Source organism: Lynx canadensis, chromosome A2 (assembly GCF_007474595.2).
Source record: "Lynx canadensis isolate LIC74 chromosome A2, mLynCan4.pri.v2, whole genome shotgun sequence".
Lineage (NCBI taxonomy): Eukaryota > Metazoa > Chordata > Mammalia > Carnivora > Felidae > Lynx > Lynx canadensis.
The window spans coordinates 6009709-6030471 of record NC_044304.2 but is presented as its reverse complement, the minus strand read 5'-3'; the positions used below and the strand labels follow the sequence as shown (position 1 = coordinate 6030471).

The window sequence follows — 20763 nt, the reverse complement described above, 5'->3', positions numbered from 1 at the left end:
AAGGGGGGTCTCTCCTGCGCCCCGTGTCCACCCAAAGTGGCCTCCACCCCAGCTGTTCCCACCACGTCACTTCCTTGGGAAACAAGATGCGGTGGGTGTCCCATGAAGCCCCAGGGGCTGCAAACTGCCATTTTTGTTAGATCTTTCCAGAGGGGCAGCATGATCCCCTCTGCCTTCCCACCAGGACTCCTGTCACGGGGAGGGGCAGGTGTGGGCTGGCCACCACCTGCAGGTGCCTGCCTGAGGCCACACGGGGGCGGTGGCTCTCAAACGTCAGCCTGAACAGTAAATGCATCCCATCGCACCCTGATCCCCACGAGGAGGGAGGGAGACGGGAGCCTGCGTGGCCCAGCCCCAGCTTGGCGCCCACGACACGCTCAGACCGGCCCTGGGTCCTGGCCGTGTTGGAGCGTGACATGCTTCAGCCGCCACAAGCACCCCAGCGATACCCAGGAGGACAAGACCCAGGCGTGGGGGTGGGAGGCGGCGTCCGTGTGGCCCCTGTGCCAGACGGGTGGGAGAGCCGCCCGCCTCGGCCAAGGGCTGCTCCGGGCCGGGTGGGCTGTGCTCACAAAGTCCGAGAGGACCCACTGAGCCAAGCACGTTCCAGGAGGCGGGCTGGGGAGGTGTGGTTTCCAGGCACCCACCACGTCCATGCAGCACTTACATGGCTCGGCAAATAAGGCCCAGGGGCCTGTGTGAGCCAGGGGGCCTGCGGGCGGGAGGAGCAGGAGACAGCGAGACAATGAGCTCACACGTGGACCTGGCACCAGCACACCCTTTAATTGATCCTCGTTTCCGTTGTCTGAAGGCCCGCCTGGCACACGCCGCCTGGGCTCTCCTGCTCGCCTTGATTGGAACGCAGGACACAGGCCGCGCGAGGGTCTGCTGAGGCTCCTCTGCACGTGAGGCCTGGAGACCCCTACTCTGGACCTGAGAGCAGCCTCCCCCACTGAGCCCGGAAGGCCCTAGCCCTCAGCACTCGAGGGACCTCACCCCTGCCTACATCCTGCCCCACCCTGGCCTTGTCCCCAAGGCTGCTCGAGCGTTCCCTGGGCCGTACCTCCCTACACCTGGCATTGACTCGCTCAATTAAAGACCCAGCCCCAGTCCCAGTGATTTCTGCCTTGTGGGAGGGGGCCCTCCGGTGGGATTCCGGCTGCATCCACACCTCCCGGGCCACGTCAGGGGGCGGTGGCCTCAGTCCAGTCACCGGCCCGGACGGCCTGGTACACACTGAGGAGGGAGGAGACGGTGCCCAGGAGGCCCACCAGCCACGGGGGGAAGCGGCCGGCCCACAGGACGCCCGGAGGCAGCCAGTGCACGGCGTTGGCCAGATCGGCCAGGTTGCTCAGGAGAGTCAGCACCTCCGACTGAACCTGGGCCTCCAAGGCCCTCCTCTTGCTCCGCGGCAGCCGGCTGTGGGAGCAGAGAGAAGGTGCTGGGGACGACCCACGAGTGCCTTCGCTCCCCCAAACAGGCCGGAAGAGGTGACAGCAGAGGGAGGGAAATGTGGGACTGGGTCCCTGTCACACCCCCCGACAGGGAGCTCATGGCACGAAAAGGGCACAGACTGGCAGGAAAAGTCTCAAACCCACACCTCGGTCGTCTGGCCACTGGAGACGGGTGGGGGGACTGGTGGGGGCCCAGCTTCTGGGCCTGCCGGGGTGCGGCTTTGCCTCACATTCCCTCCCAGCCCGGATGAAACATGGACGGTGAGCACAGTCCTCAAGAAACGACTGTCCCAGATCAGCCTCCCTGCTGGGGGCGCCGCCATGAAGGCTCAGCCACTTCCTGTCTACAGGGCCTCAAGCAGGCCTCAGTTTCCCCACCTGTGCCAGTCCTTGGAGCTGCCGTAGGCCCCATGATCTAGCACACGCAGCCGCCCCAGCCCAGGCCTGCAGAGGACGAGGCTCATAACTGGTGGAAGCAGCTTCCTGGCTCCCACCCGGGTCCCCAGCGTGCAGGACGAAGTCAGCCTTCTCCCGACCAAACCCCGGATGTCCCTGGATGTCATACCTGGTAAAGGCCACCGCGGGGTCCCTCAGCCTCTGTCTCAGTTTCAGGACCATCCACAACGACCTGCATCAACAGGGGGGGGATGTGCCACCAGAGGGGCATTCCCATCTGCCGGGAAACGCCAGTACGGCGGGGGGGGGGGGGGGGGCGCTCTGCCTGTGTTTTCTGGGCAGAGGACCCTGAACAAACCCACTCAGCAAACTCTCTGTAGAGAGGAAAATGTTTGGGAGGAAACCATTCTTTCACAGTTCTAGAAACGACACGGGTTTCAGAAGCACACAGCCAGACAGGAAACCCCTGGCTGTTTTGTCCGGGGATGTGCGCCGATGACCACGCACACGGAGAGACCGGGTCCAGGCTTGTGGACTTATTCTTCCTGGCTCCGGCGGGAACAATCACGCACGTGCCAAAGATGTCCACATCCTAGTCCCCGGGACCTGTGAGTGTGCTCCCTTACATGCTAAAAAAAAAAGACTCTGCAGACGTGACCGAGTTAAGGGTCTTGAAATGGGAGGTGACCGAGGTGGCCCTGAAGAAGGACGCCCGGGGTCGGAGTTAGAGAAGATGTGACAAGGGACACAGGCTGGAGGGACAGGCTCTGAGATGGAAGGAGGGGCCATGAGCTGAGAAGGGCAGTGGCCTCCAGAAGCCGGAAAAGGCAGGAACAAATTGTCCCCTGCAGCCTCCCGATTTCTAGCCCGGGGAGTCCCTACTGGACGTCCGCCCTCCAGCACGGCGAGACAGCGTGTGACGTTTGAAGCCACCGGCTTTGTGGGCATCTGTTAGGGCGGCCGTTGGATGGATCCAGGGAGGGGGCAACAAGAGGAGGACTGTGGGAAGAGGCCAAGACCCTCGCACCTCCAGCCTGTCTGCCCACCGGCCCAGGTCTCGGGGCACCCATACAGCCTGCCGGCGCGTGCTAACACCACTTGCCTGGCGATGCCCAGCAGCAGGGAGAGGCCCCAGAAGGCCGTGCTCAGTGTCCACCACCGGGCAGAGTCCACACGGAGGATCTTGGCATCGGCAGCCCAGGCGATGTGCTCACAGGGGTAGTAGAGCTGATCCGCCAGGTTGCCCAGGACGGATACGCCGCGGACAAAGAGGTCTTCCTCCTGCAGGACCAGGAGAGAGTGGGGGATGGGCCTGGAGTCAGACCTACCCAGGTCCACTTTAGGGACCCAGACCAGGCCAGGTGGCAGTCACAGGGCAATGTCCGGGCCCAGCAGGCTGGCCCATGGCTGGGCCACTGCAGGAGAAAGGCCTGATTTCTGCTTCCCAACGGTGTGGTCATCGCCCAGTGGAACAGAAGGTGTCGGGAGTCCCCGGGGAGCTTCAAAACCCCCACCTCTAGGGGTGCCTGCGTGGCTCCGTCAGTTTAGCTTCTGACTTCAGCTCAGGTCGTGATCTCACGGTTCGTGAGTTTGAGTCCCACACTGGGCTCTGAGCTGTCAGCACAGCCTGCTTCGGATTGTGTGTCTCCCTCTCTCTCTGGCCCTCCCCTGCTCATGCTTGGTCTCTCTTTGTCTCTCAAAAATAAAAGTAAAACATTAAACAATAAATAAAACAATAATAAACAATAAATTTTAAAAAAGACCCTATCCCCAGGGTTTCTGCCTCACTAGGTCTGGGGTGGGCACTGGCACCAGGAATGTTTTTTATATACATATATATTTATTTTTGAGAGAGAACGTGAGCCGGGGAGGGACAGAGAGAGGGCGACAGGGGATCCGAAGCAGGCTCCGAGCTGACAGCAGAAAGCCCTACTCGGGGCTCAAATCCAGCGGGATCATGGCCTGAGCCAAAGTCGGACGATCAACGGCCTCACCCACACAGGCGCCCCCAGAAATGTCTTTCAAGTTCGCAGATGACTCCCATGAGGGAACCGTGACCCCACAGGCGGGGTGCTACGGTACCACCAGGCTTCCGCACTCAGTGCTGACAGTAAGTGGGCACGAGGCTGCAAGGCTCGGGTCGCCTCCCCAGACGAGAGAGGGGGCACATCCCCACAAACAGGCAAACTGGGGGCGCCTGGGGTGAGCTGCCGCGTGCCCCTTCTCCTACAAGGACAGGCCTCAGGCCTTCAAATAGCAGAACCCAAGCCCTTCAAGCCTGAGTTCTGAGCCACCGCCTGTATCCAGTTGAGGCTGCAGGGGCCTGGGCCCCACCCCCCCAGGATCCGGGCCCCTGGGGGCCTCCAAGCTGCCTGCCATACCTGCTCCCTCCTCTCCATCTTCCCAGGATCCCCCTCATGAGCCCCACCAATGCCCCCTTCCTTCCCACTAGCCAGCTGTGACCCTGCCTCCCTCTGGGTTTGAACCCCACTCCAGCTCCCCTATCCTGCCTGGACCTTCTGGTGTGCTGGCACATTCCACTCCTCCATGAGAACAGAGCCCTCCCCGCCCCTCCTCGCCCCTCCCCAGTGTGCTCATTCCACAGTGTCTCCAGAGAAGCAGCAAGGTCAAGGCCCTACACCGGGGAGGAGATGCTCACTGGGCAGGGGGCACAGACACAGAAACACTGGGCCCAACAAAGGAGTTCCTGTTCTGGCCAAGGGAGAGACAAGGTGCACAGGGCCCCTGGTCTAGGGACGCAGAGATGTGGGGGGAGGGGTCCTCAGGGGGCACATGGGAAGCATGCCCTAATCAAAGAAGATAGGAGATGGGCATCAAAACAGGGGGATGGTCCAGGAAAGCACCTGAAGTTGGGGTGACTGGGCCATGGGCACTGGGGTGGAGCGAGGGTGGGAGCGAACATGGAGTGGCTCAGAGAGGGGACGGGAGAGGGGTTGGGCAGGACACCCAGGGAGGGGCATGACTTGGCCAGGATGGCCCCAGGCAGCTTCTGAGCTCATCCCCTGGGGAAATGTCCCCTGGGGGAACAAGATGGCCCCAGGCAAGGGAACACTGCTTTAGATAACGCGCCTTCCCGCAGAACGCTGCAGTCCCCTTATAACAGCCAAACCTCCATGTCCCTCAACAGGGGACCAGCCAACTGCATAGCAAATGCTAGGTGGCCACAACGAAGGAGGGAGCTCTGTTTGGACCTATGTGGAGTGCCCTCCAAGTTGTGCTGTTTAAGCGAAAAAAGCAAGTGGCGGGACAGTGAAAATGGCACACAGCTCATTATATAAACAATGCGTATTTGCCTGTGCGTGTACAGGTCTCATGAAGCAATCACAGAAAGCCGACAACAGCTGCCTCTGAGGAGGAAAACTGGGGAAGGGGGATCAGGAAGGAGGGAGACTTTTTAGTCTACATACAGCCCATATAGCCTTTTTGGAATGTATGAATGTAGAAGCTATTTTTTTAGATTTATTTATTTATTTTGAGAGAGAGCACAGAGCCCGACGCAGGGCTCGATCCCACGAACCATGAGCTCATGACCTGAGCCAAAATCAAGTGTCGGACGCTTAACCGACTGAGCCACCCAGGCGCCCCACTTATTTTTTAATTTAAATTAAAACAAGAACATATGATTATCTCAAAAAAGAAAGCAAAAGTTTTTTTAAAAAAACATTAAACTGCCGGGGCTCCTGGGTGGCTCAGTCGGTTGAGCATCTGATCCTTGGTTTCAGCTCAGGTCATGATCTCGAGGTTCATGAGTTCAAGTCCACCATCGGGCTCTGTGCTGACAGTGTGGAGCCTGCTTGGGGTTCTCTCTCCCTCTCTCTCTCTCTGCCCCTCCCCTGCCCACTCTCCCTCTCTCTCTCAAAATAAATAAACTTTAAAAAACAAAACAAACCAATAAACTGCCCACACAACAGCCTTCAGACAAGTCCAGAAAACACCAGTTTTTGCCCAGAGTCTGTGCCTCCCTCTCTACGGCCCCTTTACCTCTGCCCCCAGGCCATACTGCTTCGTGTAGATAAACATGGCCATGTCGTCAAAGAGTCGCAGGACAGTCCTACAGTGGCTGAGTTGGGAGGACAGTGTCAGCAGGCGCGTCCCCACTTCTGACCTGGCCGGACACTGCTCCACCAGGACCCCACCAACCAGTTGGCAACAGTACCCCAGCGTTCGGATCTGCAGGACACCAGAAGCAGTCAGCACGGCCGCGCTCCCGGACTAGGCTGGATTAGCCCCCGTGGCCGTGGGTCCCACAGGGCAAAGCTGGGGCGGGGGGGGGGGGGGTCGGTAGACTAGATCAACAAACGTCCAATAAGAGCTGAACATTTGCTGGCCCATCTTGCACGTGGGCCAAATGGAGAAACATGGCATCCTTGTCCAAAAGTCACTGTGGACACTCGAAGGGAGTGCTGGCTCATGTCACCCTCCCTTTGGAGACAGATGTGATGGGAACAAGAAAATGAAACCATTTCCCAGCAAGCTGGAGGACGAGGCGGACGTGTATATCTGCATCCACCCAGCTGGACCAAAGTCTGTAGCCGGGCTGGGGAGGGGAGAAGTGGGGAGGGGAGAAGTGATCCGGCCTCAGCCCAGTGAGCAAAAGGGTCATATGCTTGAATTACTTCAGTGATCAAAGGAACTCAGTGGCTGACTGGGGCCATTGAGAACTGGGTCGGCTTTATACCTTCTACCTGTGTTTCATCTGGTTTTCAGAAATTGCTTTTTCCTGTTGTTTTATATATTATTGTTACTGATTTCTTTTCAGTCCCTTTTAACAGCAAAACTCTGCAGTGTAAAATGTCCAGCTTGGGAATTGATTAAAACCTGAATGCCCGATCATAAGGGATTTGGTTGGAACCCAACTGCCCAACCACTGGTACATTTCCTGGTACAACCTAAATTCCTACTTATAAAAGAAGGAAGCTTCTATAGGAACACGCAGAGACTCTGCCCTCAAGGGCCTGGATGGACCCTAAATGCCCAACCAGAGGGTATGTGGTAGGAACCTAAACATCCAAACACAGGGAAAGCCCTACAAAAATCCTAAATCCCCGTAGAAGATTGTCAGGGACAACCCAGGGACCAACTGCAGCGGCCTAGTCAGACCCTAAATCTTCAAACGGGGACTTGGTTGCCTTGTAAATGTCCAGCCAGGTTGAATTGGCTGGAACAACCTCAATGCCCAGTTATAGGGGATCTGGTCCTAAATCCTAAGTCCTATGACTGGGACAACCCAGTGACCATCTTCAGTGGTCTGGTCGGACCCCAACCGTCCAAACGTGCGGATCTGGTTGGTACTGAAAATAATCCAGCCATGACGGGTTAGCAGAACAACCTAACGATCGCCGCTAGGGGACAGGGTCGGAGCCCAGCCCGGGGAGGGCCTCTGCGACGGAGGATCCTGAGCGACCCCGCCCCTCTCCGGCCTCAGTTTCCCGTCTCTGAGCCCTGGCCCTGGCCGGAGACCTCCGAGCGCGCTCCGCCCCAGCCTCACCAGGCGGTCGCGGCCCCTGTAAGACTCCAGCGCCGACGCCAGGCCGCTCAGCGCCGCCATGGCAACTCCGCCGTGACGCCACCGTGACGTGAGCGCGCAGCGCCAGGGGGCGGGGGCGAGGCCACGCCCCCGGGGGACGCTGTGCGCAGGCGCGGCCGCGACCCTTTGTCCCCGGTCCGGCCCTTTGTCTGCATCGGGGAGCGTCGGAGTTGGCAGCTGAGTGACGGCCGCGTGTGCCCCCGGATGGCTCGGAACCCGCTGCCTTCTGCCCCGCGACGGCTGGTCTTTTCCGAGCTAACCAGCTGCCCACAAAAATAATGTCCAGGTTGCCCTGGTTCAAGAAGGGGTTTTTCTTGATAATTTCTGTGCTTCACCCTTTCGCCTGTTGTCTGCTGGTCTATAGCGACCGTGTGCAGCTGGTGTAATATCGGAGAAGCCATTGCTAGAAAGTCCAGGAAACTGCAACCGTTCTAGACAAGGCGATAGTCTGGTGACTGGAGTTGCTCCAAGGGGCGTAATTAACTGCGTGGCCGGGAAGAAGGTATTAAATTATTCACATTGTACCAGTTTGTAGCTTTCCTTCCGCCCCCCAGTTTGGTCGACGGCACTGTAGGAGTTGCAGGTGTAGGGCCTAAAGGCCTGAGCCACGGATACAGTGAAATGATTACAGTGAGTTTAGTTAACAGTCGTCTGTAATTGTGTAGCTTTTGAATTTTGTGCGACATGCATGTATAATCTCATCAAAAAGGTGACATTTTTCAAAAACTTAACATGATTCATTTCCTTTGTTTGTTTTTCGAACGAGAGAGTGAGTGGGGAAGAGGGGCAGAGGCAGAGAGAGAGAGGGAGACAGACAGTCCCAAGCAGGCTTCATGCCCAGCTCAGAGCCTGACACAGGATTCGATTGATGGTGAGATCACGACCTGAGCCGAAGTCAAGAGTGGGAGGCTTAACCGACTGAGCCACCCAGGCTTTAATTGAGGTAAAATTCATCTCAGATTCACCATTTTAAGGGGCGCCTGGGTGGCTCAGTCGGTTAAGCCTCGGACTCTTGATTTCGGCTCAGGTCATGATCTCACAGTTCCTGAGATCGAGCCCCTTGTTGGGCTCTGTGATGACAGTGTGGAGCCTGCTTGGGACTCTCTCCTCTCTTTGTCCCTACCCCTCTCAAGCTCTTTCTCTCTCTCTCTCCCTCTCTCTTTCTCTCAAAGTAAATAAACATGAAAAAAATTTTTTTAAAAAGATTCACCATTTTAAGTGGCATTTAGGACACTCCCATGTTGTACAAACATCACCCCTTTCTAGCTTTAAAATAATTTCATCACCCCCCAGAGGAGACCCTGTAATTCTAGCAAGCGGTTCGTCTGTTCCTCCCTACCCCGGCCCCTAACAACCACCCTCTGCTTTGTCTCTGTGGGTTTACCTATTCTGGATATTTCATATAAGGGAATAATGCGATTTGTGACCATATCTGGTCACATATCTGGCTTCGTTCACTTAGCATAACGTTTTCGAGGTTCGTCCAAATTGTAGCTTATATCGATACCTCATTCCTTCCGTGGCTGAGTACTATTCCACTGTATGGACTGACCACATTTTGTGTGTCTGTTCAGCCATCGACAGACACTTGGGTTATTTCCACATTTTGGCGGGTTTGCCTTCCTCCTGGTCCTTGAAGTTTACAGTGCACTCCTGCCCCAGGGCCTTTGCATTGGTGTGCCCTCTGCCTGGAATGTTCTCCCTCCAGATTCCCACATGGATCCCTCCCTCACCTCTTCCTCATGTTTACTAGAACATCATCTGTCTTCTCATGGGACCTCCCCTCACACCGTCCTGGGCACTTCCCACCCACATGTCCTGATGCCTTATTTTTCTCCTTAGCTTGTAGTACTGTCTAACATAACTATATTGTGTCTTTGTCTGGCTGTCTAGTTATTTGTGCCTCAAAAGAGTGTGAGAAATTTGATCTCTCTTGGTCACAGCTACGTCCCCACAGCCTGGCACAAAATAGGTTCTGAATAAGTGCCATAGCTTGCAGGGCTCAGCTCCCTGCCCAAAGCTCTGTGTGTGTTCCATCCACACTATCCCGGGAAACCTTGTCCACTCCCACGAGTTCCCTGGCTACCTCTCCCTCGTGACTCGTTATTTTTTTTTTTTAATAATTTTTTTAATTAATTTTTTGAGAGACAGAGCACAAGTGGGGGAGGGGCAGAGAGAGAAGGAGACAGAGAATTCGAAGAAGGCTCCAGGCTCTGAGCCATCAGCACAGAGCCCGATGTGGGGCTCGAACTCCCAAACCGTGAGATGGTGACCTGAGCCGAAGTCAGATGCTTAACCGACTGAGCCACCCAGGCGCCCCCCCTCCTCATGCCTCTTTAATCCTGACCTGATCCTGTTCCCACCTGCCCCGTGGACAATGTCCCTACTCATCCCACAACCCCCATCCCCACGCTCAGCAAGTCCCAGACCGACTGTAGCATCATCCCCTAACGTCTTGCTCTCCGTGTCCCCATCTCAGGGCTCCCCCGCCAGCCACTGAGCCACCCAGTCACAGACCGGTCATCACTGTCTCCTCTTTCTCCCCCCACACATCCCTCCCACGTCCCAACAGTCACCAAAGTATCACTTCCTCCCGGCCCACGGCCCCCTCCATAGGCAGCCCTCCTTCTCTCTGGACCCCAAGCCCCGCCTCCCCCGATCTGCCTTCCCCGACAACATCTCAGGACACTCTTTAACCCCCACATCTGACCACAGCCCTCCTTGCTTAAAACTCGGGACACTGTTCCTGCTGCAGACAAAAGCCAAGCCAAGCCCAAAGCCTGCAGAGGGACGAGGATCTTGGGCTATAGAGCCTGCTGCTGAATGAGTGGTTACGTCCCTTCTCTTGAGCGCAGGCTGTCCCTGACTGCTTCGTGACAGCACAGTGCGTTTCTCCGAGTGCCTGCTGGGTGGCCGGCCCCGTGCCAGGCCCCAAGCACGCAGCAGAGAGTCTTTCGGGCCCTGGCCAACCCTCCCAGCATCCTCCGCCATCAGTTAGGGCCGAGCTTGACCTTTGAGAGAGGGAAGGGAGCTGGACTGGCATTCACAGCCGGCCTTGTGGTCGCTAGGAGCTGGCCGGGCAGCCCCAGCTAGGCCCTGGTGCGCTCCTGCGAGACATAAATAATTGCACAGAACGCGGGCGTTGGACAAGGCCACTCCGTGACCGTGGTGGGACGAGACAAAACAAGCTGAAGGCAGGCAAAACACGAGCTTTGTCCAAACCACAGCCACAACCAGGCGTTCGCTCTTCCTGGAGAGTCTGACCGCTGCCGTTCTTTCCCGAGACTTTCTGCGGAAAAACTAAGATCCTCAACAACAGAATTATCTCTCCCCCCGCCCCTGCTTTCTGACGGCATCCAGGATCCACCTCCTCCTTTTCCCAGCAGGCAGAAGGACGAGGCGGAAACTGTATTTGCATCAGCCTGGCGGGTGCCCAACGCCCTGACCTCGGGGCGGGGGAGCGGTGATGGGGCCTCACCCCAGAGGACAACGCAACAATTTGCTTCAATTTAGTGAGAAGAAACCCACTCAGGGAATAAGTCCTGGGGAGGTATGACCTAATGTTACATTGACAATCATATTGCAATATAAATGTATCAAATCAATATGTTGTGTCTCAAACATAGGCAATGTTATATGTCAACTATATCTCAAGAAGAGAGGTGGGGGGAGAGGGAGAAAGAGAAAGAAGGAAGGAGGAAGGAAAGAGCCTATTTAGTAGCTGATTCGGGGTCATGAACTTTATTTATATAAACATATTTATGTTTACATATATTTATTTATATGTATATACATGTATATGTTTATATAAATTTACATATTTATATAAATATATTTATACATTTATTTCATTTTATTTTTAATTTATTTTTTGAGAGAGATAGAGAGCAGGCGGAGGGAGAGGGGCAGAGAGAGAGGGAGACAGAATTTCAAGCAGGCTCTGCCCTGTCAGGGCAGAGCCGATGCAGGGCTCGAACGCACCAGCTGTGAGATCATGCCCTGAGCTGAAATCCAAAGTCAGATGCTCAACGGACTGAAACACCCAGGCGCCCCTTCATCTGCTTTGTTTGTTTTTTTAAGAAATTGTTTTTCCATTTAAAAAATGTTTTATATTGAGGGGCATCTGGGTGGCTCAGTCGGTTGAGCGCCCGACTTCAGCTCAGGTCATGATCTCACAGTTGGTGGGCTCTGTGCTGACAGCTCGGAGCCTGGAGCCTGCTTGGGATTCTGTGTCTCCCTCTCTCTGCCCCTCCCCCACTCGCACTCTGCCTCTCTCTCTCTCTCTCTCTCTCTCTCTCTCTCTCAAAATAAACATTAAAAAAAGTTTGTTTTAATTTTTAAATGTTATTCATTGTGGTAAAATACACATGACATAAAATCGAGCATCTTAACCATTTTTAGATGTTCTGCGCAGTGGCATTAAGCACATTCACACTGTCATGAGACTGTCCTCACTGTCCTCTTTCAGAACTTTTCAGCTGCCCAAACCGAACCTCTGTCCCCATGAGACCCTGACTCCCCATTTCCCTCTTTCCTATTGTTTTGTATGTTATTTTCATTTGTCAGGTCATCTCAACAAAGAAAGCCAAACCTCCCAGCAGTAAAAACCTGCAACGCGAACCCCCATTGCCTCGAACCTCCCAGAAGCAGGGACACAAACCCAGGTGAAGACAAGCCCGTCTCAGCTCATACCCACAGCTCCCCGGAGGGTGTGCTCTCGCTCGCGGTCACAAGTAACAAGCTTGGATTTGGTCAGCCTCGGGTGTGTTCCTGACGGTCTTTGGGCTGGGGGGGCACTGGTGTCCCTAAGGGCACCTCGGAGGTCTGCGAGCCCTGGAGTGTCATTAAGCAGTGCAGTGACTCAACGACCAAAGACGTTGGCTCGTCCTGCGTGGGGAGTGCTGAGAAGCAGACAAGCAGGAAAATTCTGGAAAATGATAATAATGAACATACTGCCTCCAATCCTCACTGCTGCTTTCTGAAGCCCCATTTTCCAGATGGCAAAACTGAGGCTTCGAGAAGTCAAGTCACTTGCCTAGCTCTCTTGAGCTCTCTGGAGGCAGGATCCTCTGGCCTCACTCCCGTTCTTCTTCCCAGCTGCCCTCAGAGTGGCTGGGGACCATTGTGACAACGCTGGGTGAGGGAAGCTCTTTGGTCACAATGGGCAGAACTGGACCACGCGGGGACACAGCCTCGGAAGGAACATATGAGCATCTTCCGGGAGACCGGGGACACAGGGAGTCCAGAGGGTCAGGCCGGTGGCCAAGGGCATTTCCTAAGACTCATTAGTCCCCATGCCACCCCTTGAGGTACGTCCCACATGCTCATCCCTGATGTGGAAACTGAAGCTCACAGGAACCCGATTGCTTATTCCGAGGTGACCTTGATTTCAATTGTTAGATTCTCCGTAGACTATTGGAGACTTCTCAGCTCTCAACTATTTCAGGTGCCAAAATGATCAAAGAAGCAAACGGAGACTCTGAACATCTGTGGTTTGGTTAAAATGCTTGGCCCCTGTTTTCTAAATATTTTTTTATTGTTGTTTTTAATGTTTATTTTTGAGAGAGGGAGAGACAGAGCGTGAGCAGAGGAGGGGCAGAGAGAGAGGGAGACACAGAATCCGAAGCGGGCTCCGGGCTCTGAGCTGTCAGCCTCGAGCCCATGAGATCATGACCTGAGCCGAAGTCGGTTGCTTAACCGACTGAGCCGGCCAGGCGCCCCATGGGCCCTGTTTCCTAAAGAGGTCGACATGACCAGTTTTGAGCTGACTCGGTCTGGGCGGGGGGTGAGCCTGCGGTACCCCCCCCCACCGGGACTGCTCTCAGAGGGGCTGGGAGCAGGGTCGGGGAGACTCCCCTGCTCAGAGCAAAGGTAAGAATGTCCCGGTCAGCTAAATGGGGGGCCGGGAGCCTCGAGCTGGAGGTCAGAGAAGTGGAGAGAGACGTCTATGCCTCTGAGAGTTTCAGGATAGGAAGAGATCCGGGAGAACAATCAGCACCCAGGACAATTGCAGAGGGCAGGAAGACCCACGGGCGGGGGGGGGGGGGGAGGTGTGGCAGAGACTGTGGCCAGGACTGAGCAGAGATGGAAGATCCCACATACGGAGGGGAGGGCCCTGGCCTTGACCACTACCTGAGGGTGAGGAGAAGGGGCTCCCGTATCAAAGAGACTAGACTGCAGCGCTTGATTCTAGTCCTTCTTGTGGCCCACCCTGCACTGGCCTTGGCACCTGCTGTTCCTTCCGCCTGGAATGTTACTCCCCCCCCCCCGCCCCTGTCCCCATATGCTCCTCTCCCACATTTTCCAGGTCTTTCCTCAACTGTCATCTCAGTGACACCATCCCATTTAAAACCGCAACCGTCGTCCCCTCACCACCACCCTCCTATGCTGTGTGATTTTTTGTTTGTTTGTTTGTTTGTTTTTTAAATTTTTTTTTCAACGTTTTTTTTTATTTATTTTTGGGACAGAGAGAGACAGAGCATGAACGGGGGAGGGTCAGAGAGAGAGGGAGACACAGAATCGGAAACAGGCTCCAGGCTCTGAGCCATCAGCCCAGAACCTGACGCGGGGCTCGAACCCACGGACCGCGAGATCGTGACCTGGCTGAAGTCGGACGCCCAACCGACTGCGCCACCCAGGCGCCCCTGTGTGATGTTTTTAAGCACAGCACTCAGCTCCTTCTACTAACACCGCCGCAATTTGTAGTGTTATATTTTTTCAGCATTGTCTGTCACCCCCATTGTCACCTCCACAAGAGCACTGGCTCTTGGTCTGTTTTGTGACCTGATGTTCCCCCTGCCAAGGACCTAGAACAGGGCCTGGCACACGGTAAGTGCCCAATGAATGCTTTTATCTCTATGCTCTCTACTTTCCCTGGGGGCAGGCACAGGGGCTAGGCCTGTTTTGTTTGTTTAATTTTTATTCAGAGAGAGAGAGAGAGACAGACAGACAGAGTATGAGCAGGGGAGGGGCAGAAAGAGAGGGAGACACAGAACCCGAAGCAGGCTCCAGGCTCCAAACTGTCAGCACAGAGCCGGACACATGGCTCGAACCCACCAACGGCAAGATCATGACCTGAGCCGAAGTCGGATGCCCAACAGACTGAGCCACCCAGGCGCCCCTGAGCCTGTTTTTTTAGGAAGTCCTCAGCCCCACCCCCAATGCCCAGCGCCTGGCGCACAGGAAGGAGTAAAAGCAGCATTGTCCTCAGGCGGGCACTTGCTCAGTCTCATGATCTCCGCCCTCTCACAGGTGGTGCCTTGTCCCCCGATGGCGATGGCCGCGGTCGCCCTCCTGCCATGCCCGATGTCCCGGCTGGACTTCCTCAAGGCCTCGCACTTTGCACTAGGGCCGGATCCGCGGCTGCACCTGGACGCCATGCAACCCACGTCGCACCGGGACTTCCCGGCCTACCCGGGCGTCACCCGCGCGCTGTCGTGCCAGGAGCCGCCCGTCAGGTCCTTCTTCCGACAGGACACGCGCGCCGCAGGCGCGCAGCTCCAGTCGGAGGCGCACCGCGCGTTCGCGCCCCCGGCGCCGCAGCCGTCCGCGCCGTGGGGGACGCGGGAGCGCACCCTCGCCACGCCGGCCACCAACTTGAGCGTGTACGCGCCCGCGCGCTCCCGCACCGGCCTCTCCACCGCGCGCGCGGACTTTGGCTGGCCGGAGCTGCCGGCGCGCGCCAGAGAGCAGATCCGCGGCGCGCGCCTCATCTTCGACCGCGACTCGGTGCCTCCCGGCGACCGAGCCAAGCTGCGCATCCCGCCCACCACCTACCGGGCGCTTTTCCCGCCCCACGACGCGTGCCCGCGGCCCCGCAGCCACTTCGGTGAGCGCGCCCACGCGCCCCACGCCCGATTTGCCACCCCCTAGGTTCTCCAGGCCCGCGGGGATTCCGCGCCCTCTCCCAGGGGACATTTGGCAAAGTCTGGAGATCGTTTTGGTTGTCACGACCCGCGGAAGGGGGTAGTCCTACCAGGGAATGTATGGAGGCCAAGGATGCTGCTGAATATATCCTACCGTGCACGGGACAGCTGGCCCTAGTAAAGAATTACGGGGCCCCAAATGTCAATAGTGCCGAGCCTGAGAGAACCTAGAACTTCCCTGAGCCTCAGTTTCTACATTCACTGAATGGCATAGCTCCTGAATTTTTTCGAGGGGCTGTGCCCTGGGCAGAAGCATGAATGGTGGTTTGGACAAATCTGCTAAGTGCCCCCCCCCCACACACACACACATCCCAGGCCCGCCACCATAGTAGTTATGTGGGTCTGAGCAAGTCGACATCTCCAAGTCTCGATTTTCCTCCTCTGCAAAATGGGTGCAATAACAGCGCCCCGCTTCATAGGAGCTGGTGAAGCAGAAGAGCCCGGAGTGCATGAGGCACCTGGCGTAGAGTGGGCGCTCAAAAAAGACTAGCTGTCATTTGTGTGATTTTCCAATTCTGTGACTCGGGGACCTGCCGGTGGACATCACTAGGCAAGAGTCCCTCCAAGCTGGAGTCAGGGATTGTCAGATCTGGATTTGACTCAGTTCTGGTTTTGAATTTCGTGACTTCTGGCAAGTGACTTGATTTCTCTGAGCCCCCGGAAGGCTGTAGGGTGGGGAGAATATTACTAACTCTCAAATGAGGTTTGAAGCACTTAGCCTAGATTCCTGGCTCTGGTCAGGTATGTTGGTAGTTATTCTTGTTACCATTATTTGTATTCTCTTGGCTGTTTTTCCACAACGGCCCTCAGGGGGGGCTAGTCAGGACTGCCCACCTCCCCTTTCCAGGCAAGGAATCGAACCCCAGTGGGCCTGAGGCTGCGTGGAACCAATGTTGTTCTCTCTCTCCTCTTGCTCCTCCTCAGGGGGCAGCAACACACTCCAGTGGGACCACAGGAGACAGGACGATGGGACCTCCTACCAGAGACAGTTTCAGGCCCTGCCAGGCCCACCTGCCTCGATGTGTAAGAGGGTAAATCGAGGTGGGGCTGGTGCTGCTGGGGAGGGCAGGGATGGGGGCTGGGTGGTGCCGCCCTCTTCCCACCTGTGTCCACCCACAGGCCTCCTCCAGTGTGGAGCTGGGAGACTCCAAGATTGGCTATGGGCCCGTGTGCTCTGAGCAGAAACAAGCCTACGGGCCCCAGGGTCTGCCCCCAGACAGGTACTGTGGCCTTCCACCAGGATGGAGCAAAGGCCTCTCAGCGACAGGTGGAGTGTACCACCTGAGGCCCTCGAGCCAGTACTGTGGGTGCCCCTCACCTCCAAGCAAGGCCCACTATTGCCCAGATCTCCCACCAGTAGCACCCCACAGCCTGGCCTTTGGGAAGCCTGCCCCTCTCCCATTTCCTGGGAGTTGCAAGGGCCCAGACCAGATCTATCTGATCATAGAGCGGATCCCCCCTTACCTGCAGGTATGACAAGGCCCAGGCCTCGGCCCACATCCACTATGTGAATATTCGTCCTGGAGATGGGCTCTTCCGTGACAGGACCACCGAGGCTGAACACTTCTACCCCCGAGAGCCAGGTGGGAGTCTGCTGCCCACCCTGCCCCCTGCTTCCGCAGCAGCCTCCCAGGTTGGCTCAGCAGCTATTCTGTCACTGGCAGAGCGTTTTGTTCTTCACCACGACCAGACTCCGGCATCGCACATCCTGGAAGGAAATTGGTGCCCCGGCCCGGGCAGCCTCACCACCTCCGTGCACTTCTTCCACGGCCAGGTCAGCAGGAAAGGGGAGAAGGCCACAGGGCTCAGCAGGGACAAGGGTTCCCTAGACGGTACGGATAGCAAGTGCAGAGGCCTTGAGGTGAGAGTGAGCTCGACGTGTGTGTGTGGGGGTGGGGTGGGGAGGGATCTCCTGGATCTATCTGCGGGATCTAAGGTTAAGTCAGTTAACCACTCCCAGCCTCAGTGGCTCTGTCTGCAAAATGAGATACAATGCCAACTCCCAGCACCAGCACGTGGGGCCCAAGGAGGGTGTGAGCTGTCCAAGGTCGTATAGCAGTCACCTCTTGTCTCCCGCCCGAGTTCTGGGACACCCCGCACATTTGGGAGCTTCCCAGATGCCATGTGGTCCTACAGCCACTGTCCGTGAACAAGCCACCCAGCTGCCACGTGCCTCACGAGAAACTGCAGAGTCACGTGGGCCTAGGGGAGTCCTCGCTGCTCGGACAGTTCTTCCAGACCTCCACTGGCACAGACTACTGCTCCCCGGGCAGCATCCAGAAGCCGCAGAGAGCGCCCACTCTCCACTTGCTGCCTAGCAACCTGCCCCAGGGCACCGGCGGTGAGCTCTAACCCCGCCCCCGCCGTTCTCGCCCCGCCCACCGCCCCACTCTAGCTCCGCCTTCTGAGGAGCTAGATTCCACCTCTTGAACCAAGATCCCAACTCTGCCCCCCCCCCCCCCCACAACCTCGTCCCGTCGAGGATCTGATTCTGCCCCCTCCCCCCACCCCATCTCCGCCATGGCACCGCCCCCTGCATGACCATAGCCCCGCCCCTCCCCATATCTGCCCTCACCTGAACCCTGACCCCTGCTCTTCAGTCGGACTCTGGCTCCGCCCCTTGACCAACTAGACTACCCTTCCTGCCCCCCCCTCCCCCGCAACAACTCTGTGTTTGCCCCCGCCCCTGGCTCCTCCCTTCTCCCCGCCTCCTAGTCCTTCCTTCGCTCTAACTTCACCTTGGGCTCAGGCTTCGCCTGAACTCCTACTCCGTGCTTAATCTCACACGTTCCTGCCCCAGGGCCCTGCCCCTCCTCCCTCAGCCCCTCAGCTCAACTACCCCCACCCAAACCTACAGAAACAGATTTTTTAACCATGAACCAGAAGATGCTGAAGCCGCATAGAACAGCTCCCGCCTCCGTGACTGACGAGATGCTACAGCGGGTGAGGGAGGGGGAAGGGGTATCTCCCTGACCGGTAACCCCCCAAAGCAATGTAGTTTTGTCCCAGGATGATAACGCCGTGACCTCAGGCCCAGAATTAGTGTCAAGTTCGTTCAGGGTCACTCTACGGTGACCCCAGGCACAGGGTCATCTTAATGTCACTCCAGCCTCAAGATCATCCCTAGCTCATCTCCAGGGTCATTTCAGGGTCAGCTCAAGGACATCTTTATATCACCAGCCACAGGTATACCCTCAGCTGAGGGGGAGCTCAGAGTTGCCTAAGGTCACCACAGCCCTGGGGTCATTCCAGGGGTCCCCCGGTTTCTCTCCAGCTTCCCATCCAGCTCCTGGGGCAGCCCAAACTGGGACACCTTTTGCCTACCTCCTCAGAGCCCAATCATTAGCCTTTGCTGCTCCCAGGGTCATATGGGGACCACGGGGTGGGCCAGGTAGGTCAACCACCCTTCAGGCTGGCCTGCCAGGCTCCCCGCCCTGACTCCACAGTGCAAGTATAACCACATTGAGCCCCCGCTGGGTGGACAACGCTTCTTCTCAACCCAATACGAGGATGAGTTTGCCTTCAAGTTCCAGGGCCCAGCGGTGCTGAGATCGGCCAACCTCCAGGACAGCCATGTGCCTCTGGGCTCCCCCCGCCAGTGGGTCTGTGGGGCTGGGAAGGTAGACCCTCAGACCCCCCAGCCCCCTACTTACCCATGCCCTAGCCAGCAATAAACACTGCCTTGGCAACATCTCACCCCTCCTCATCAGTCAGCCATGAAAGATGATGCTTGGTGGGATGGAGACTGTACAGGAGAGAGTGACTCCATCAAAAGACCCCCCAAAAACCTTAACACACATTTCCATGGGCCCTGAAGGTCACCCCACTCTGGGCAGGGAGGCCACTCTACCTTGTACAAGGGCTTGGCAGTTGGACTCAGTGTAAGGTGTCAGGTGCACCACCAAATCTGAATGATGTGGAGAGAGTGGAGTCATAATGTTGAACCGGGCACTGAGGTGAAGTGTTGAGAACCTAGGCTCCCAGGGCTGAATGGACAGGCTCCAAATCTTAACTCTTCTGTCCTGGATAGTAGTCTTGGGCAGGTCACTTCATCCCTGTGAGCCTCATCTGTTTGCTCATCTGTAACGCGGAGATGCAGGGCAGTCCTCTCGTTAGAATGTTATAAATGAGAAATGTGCACACGTGTCCATGCGTGTGGCTGAGGGTCAAGGAGGGAGAGCACTTCCCTTCTGAGCATGAAGGTGACGAGGAAAGAGGAAGATGAGGGTATGGGAAGGAGCTTTCAATCGTTGAGAGGCTGGGTGGGGCCCAGAGGAGGGACAATGAAGGGGTGGAGAAGCTGAGAGTGGCCCAGCGATTTTCTCCATTGTGGTTCACCCACAATGCCCTGGCTGGCTGGGCAATTGGCCCCCAGGTCAGAGCTGGGTCCGGGGACAAACGAATGAAAACCATCAGGATATGATCAAGTTCAAGGGGGTAGATGTCCAGCCAGGGACAAAATGAAGAGGGTGGAAAGGAGGAGGCTGGGGTGGAGCCCTGAAGCCAGTCCTTGACAGGGCTTGACAAGCAGGTCAACAAATGGTACCTTGGACAGCGCCCCCCATCTTGAAGGTCTCGGGTGTGGTGAGATTGCTCTGTCTGGAAAAAAAAATGGGCGTTGGTGGCCATGCCCAGGGCCTGCTTCAGTGGGCTGCTGCCAATCTGGTTTTGGGGAATGAACATGGCTCCCTGACTCCGTAGTCACACCTTCAAAGACCAAGGCCTCCCATCCAACGAGCCACTGAGAGCCAACCTCAAGCCCAACCAGGAGCCCTCTCCCCATGGGCAGCAATCCTGTGAGGCCAGGTTGTCATTTACACAGGAAAGGCAGGAGTCCAGCTCTGGGTCCTACAGAATAAGATGGCCCTTTTGGCTGCACTCATATTAGCCATGCAAGGGTCTGCTAGCTGCAAAACACCTCTTCTTGCTTTCACTAAAGATGTACATGACACATTTGTGAATTACCTCCTGATGAACCGGGATTTCTCAAACCCAGTACTATAGACATTTTGGATGGGATCATTTTTTATTGTTAGAGGCCCTCTTGTGCATCGTAGGATGTTTAGCATCATCCCTGACCTCTACCCGCTAAGGGCCAGCAGCATTCTCCCTCTACCCCAGCCAGTTGTGACAACTGAAAATATCTCTGGGCATTGCCAAATGTCTCCTGGGGGGAAGAGTTGTCTTGGTTGACAACCACTGCAATAAACCCAGCCTACAAAGATCCCCAGGACAAAATCAGGCTCTCCTGATGAAGCTGGTCTGTTTGTTGACAAGACTACTCTTTTTTTTTTTTTTTTTTTTTGATTACTCTTAACAAAAAGGCTATTCCTTTTTGCCTTGCCTGCCAGGAAGCTGAGAAAGCTTACTTTGGTATTCCTTTCCATGTAGCTCTGGTTGCAGGATTATTTGTGCTCCCGCCTGGTTCTAGAAGTGGTTA

General features: G+C 56.3%; 2 protein-coding genes across 3 annotated transcripts; one reads left to right on the top strand and one right to left on the bottom strand.

Annotated features, from left to right (window-relative positions):
- Window positions 1-760: 760 nt before the first annotated feature.
- PEX11G (peroxisomal biogenesis factor 11 gamma) lies at window positions 761-7430 on the bottom strand. Its single transcript, XM_030299571.1, has 5 exons — window positions 7360-7430; window positions 5853-6041; window positions 2953-3131; window positions 2020-2082; window positions 761-1419 (listed from the first exon to the last, which is right to left on the bottom strand). The coding sequence occupies exons 1-5, from the start codon at window positions 7417-7419 to the stop codon at window positions 1185-1187; spliced, it is 726 nt and encodes a 241-aa protein (XP_030155431.1). The 5' UTR covers window positions 7420-7430; the 3' UTR covers window positions 761-1184.
- A 5262-nt stretch (window positions 7431-12692) lies between these two features.
- On the top strand, window positions 12693-18997 carry TEX45 (testis expressed 45). 2 transcript variants are annotated; one of them, XM_030299417.1, is made up of 9 exons: window positions 12693-12707; window positions 14650-15226; window positions 16248-16354; window positions 16443-16543; window positions 16794-16906; window positions 16988-17097; window positions 17460-17664; window positions 18181-18266; window positions 18770-18997. In XM_030299417.1, exons 1-9 carry the CDS (start codon window positions 12693-12695, stop codon window positions 18995-18997), a joined length of 1542 nt encoding a protein of 513 aa, XP_030155277.1. The 2 variants fall into 2 exon arrangements, with proteins under 2 accessions (XP_030155277.1, XP_030155269.1); XM_030299409.1 differs by lacking the exon at window positions 12693-12707 and having other exon boundaries at window positions 14525-15226.
- The last annotated feature ends 1766 nt before the right edge of the window (window positions 18998-20763 follow it).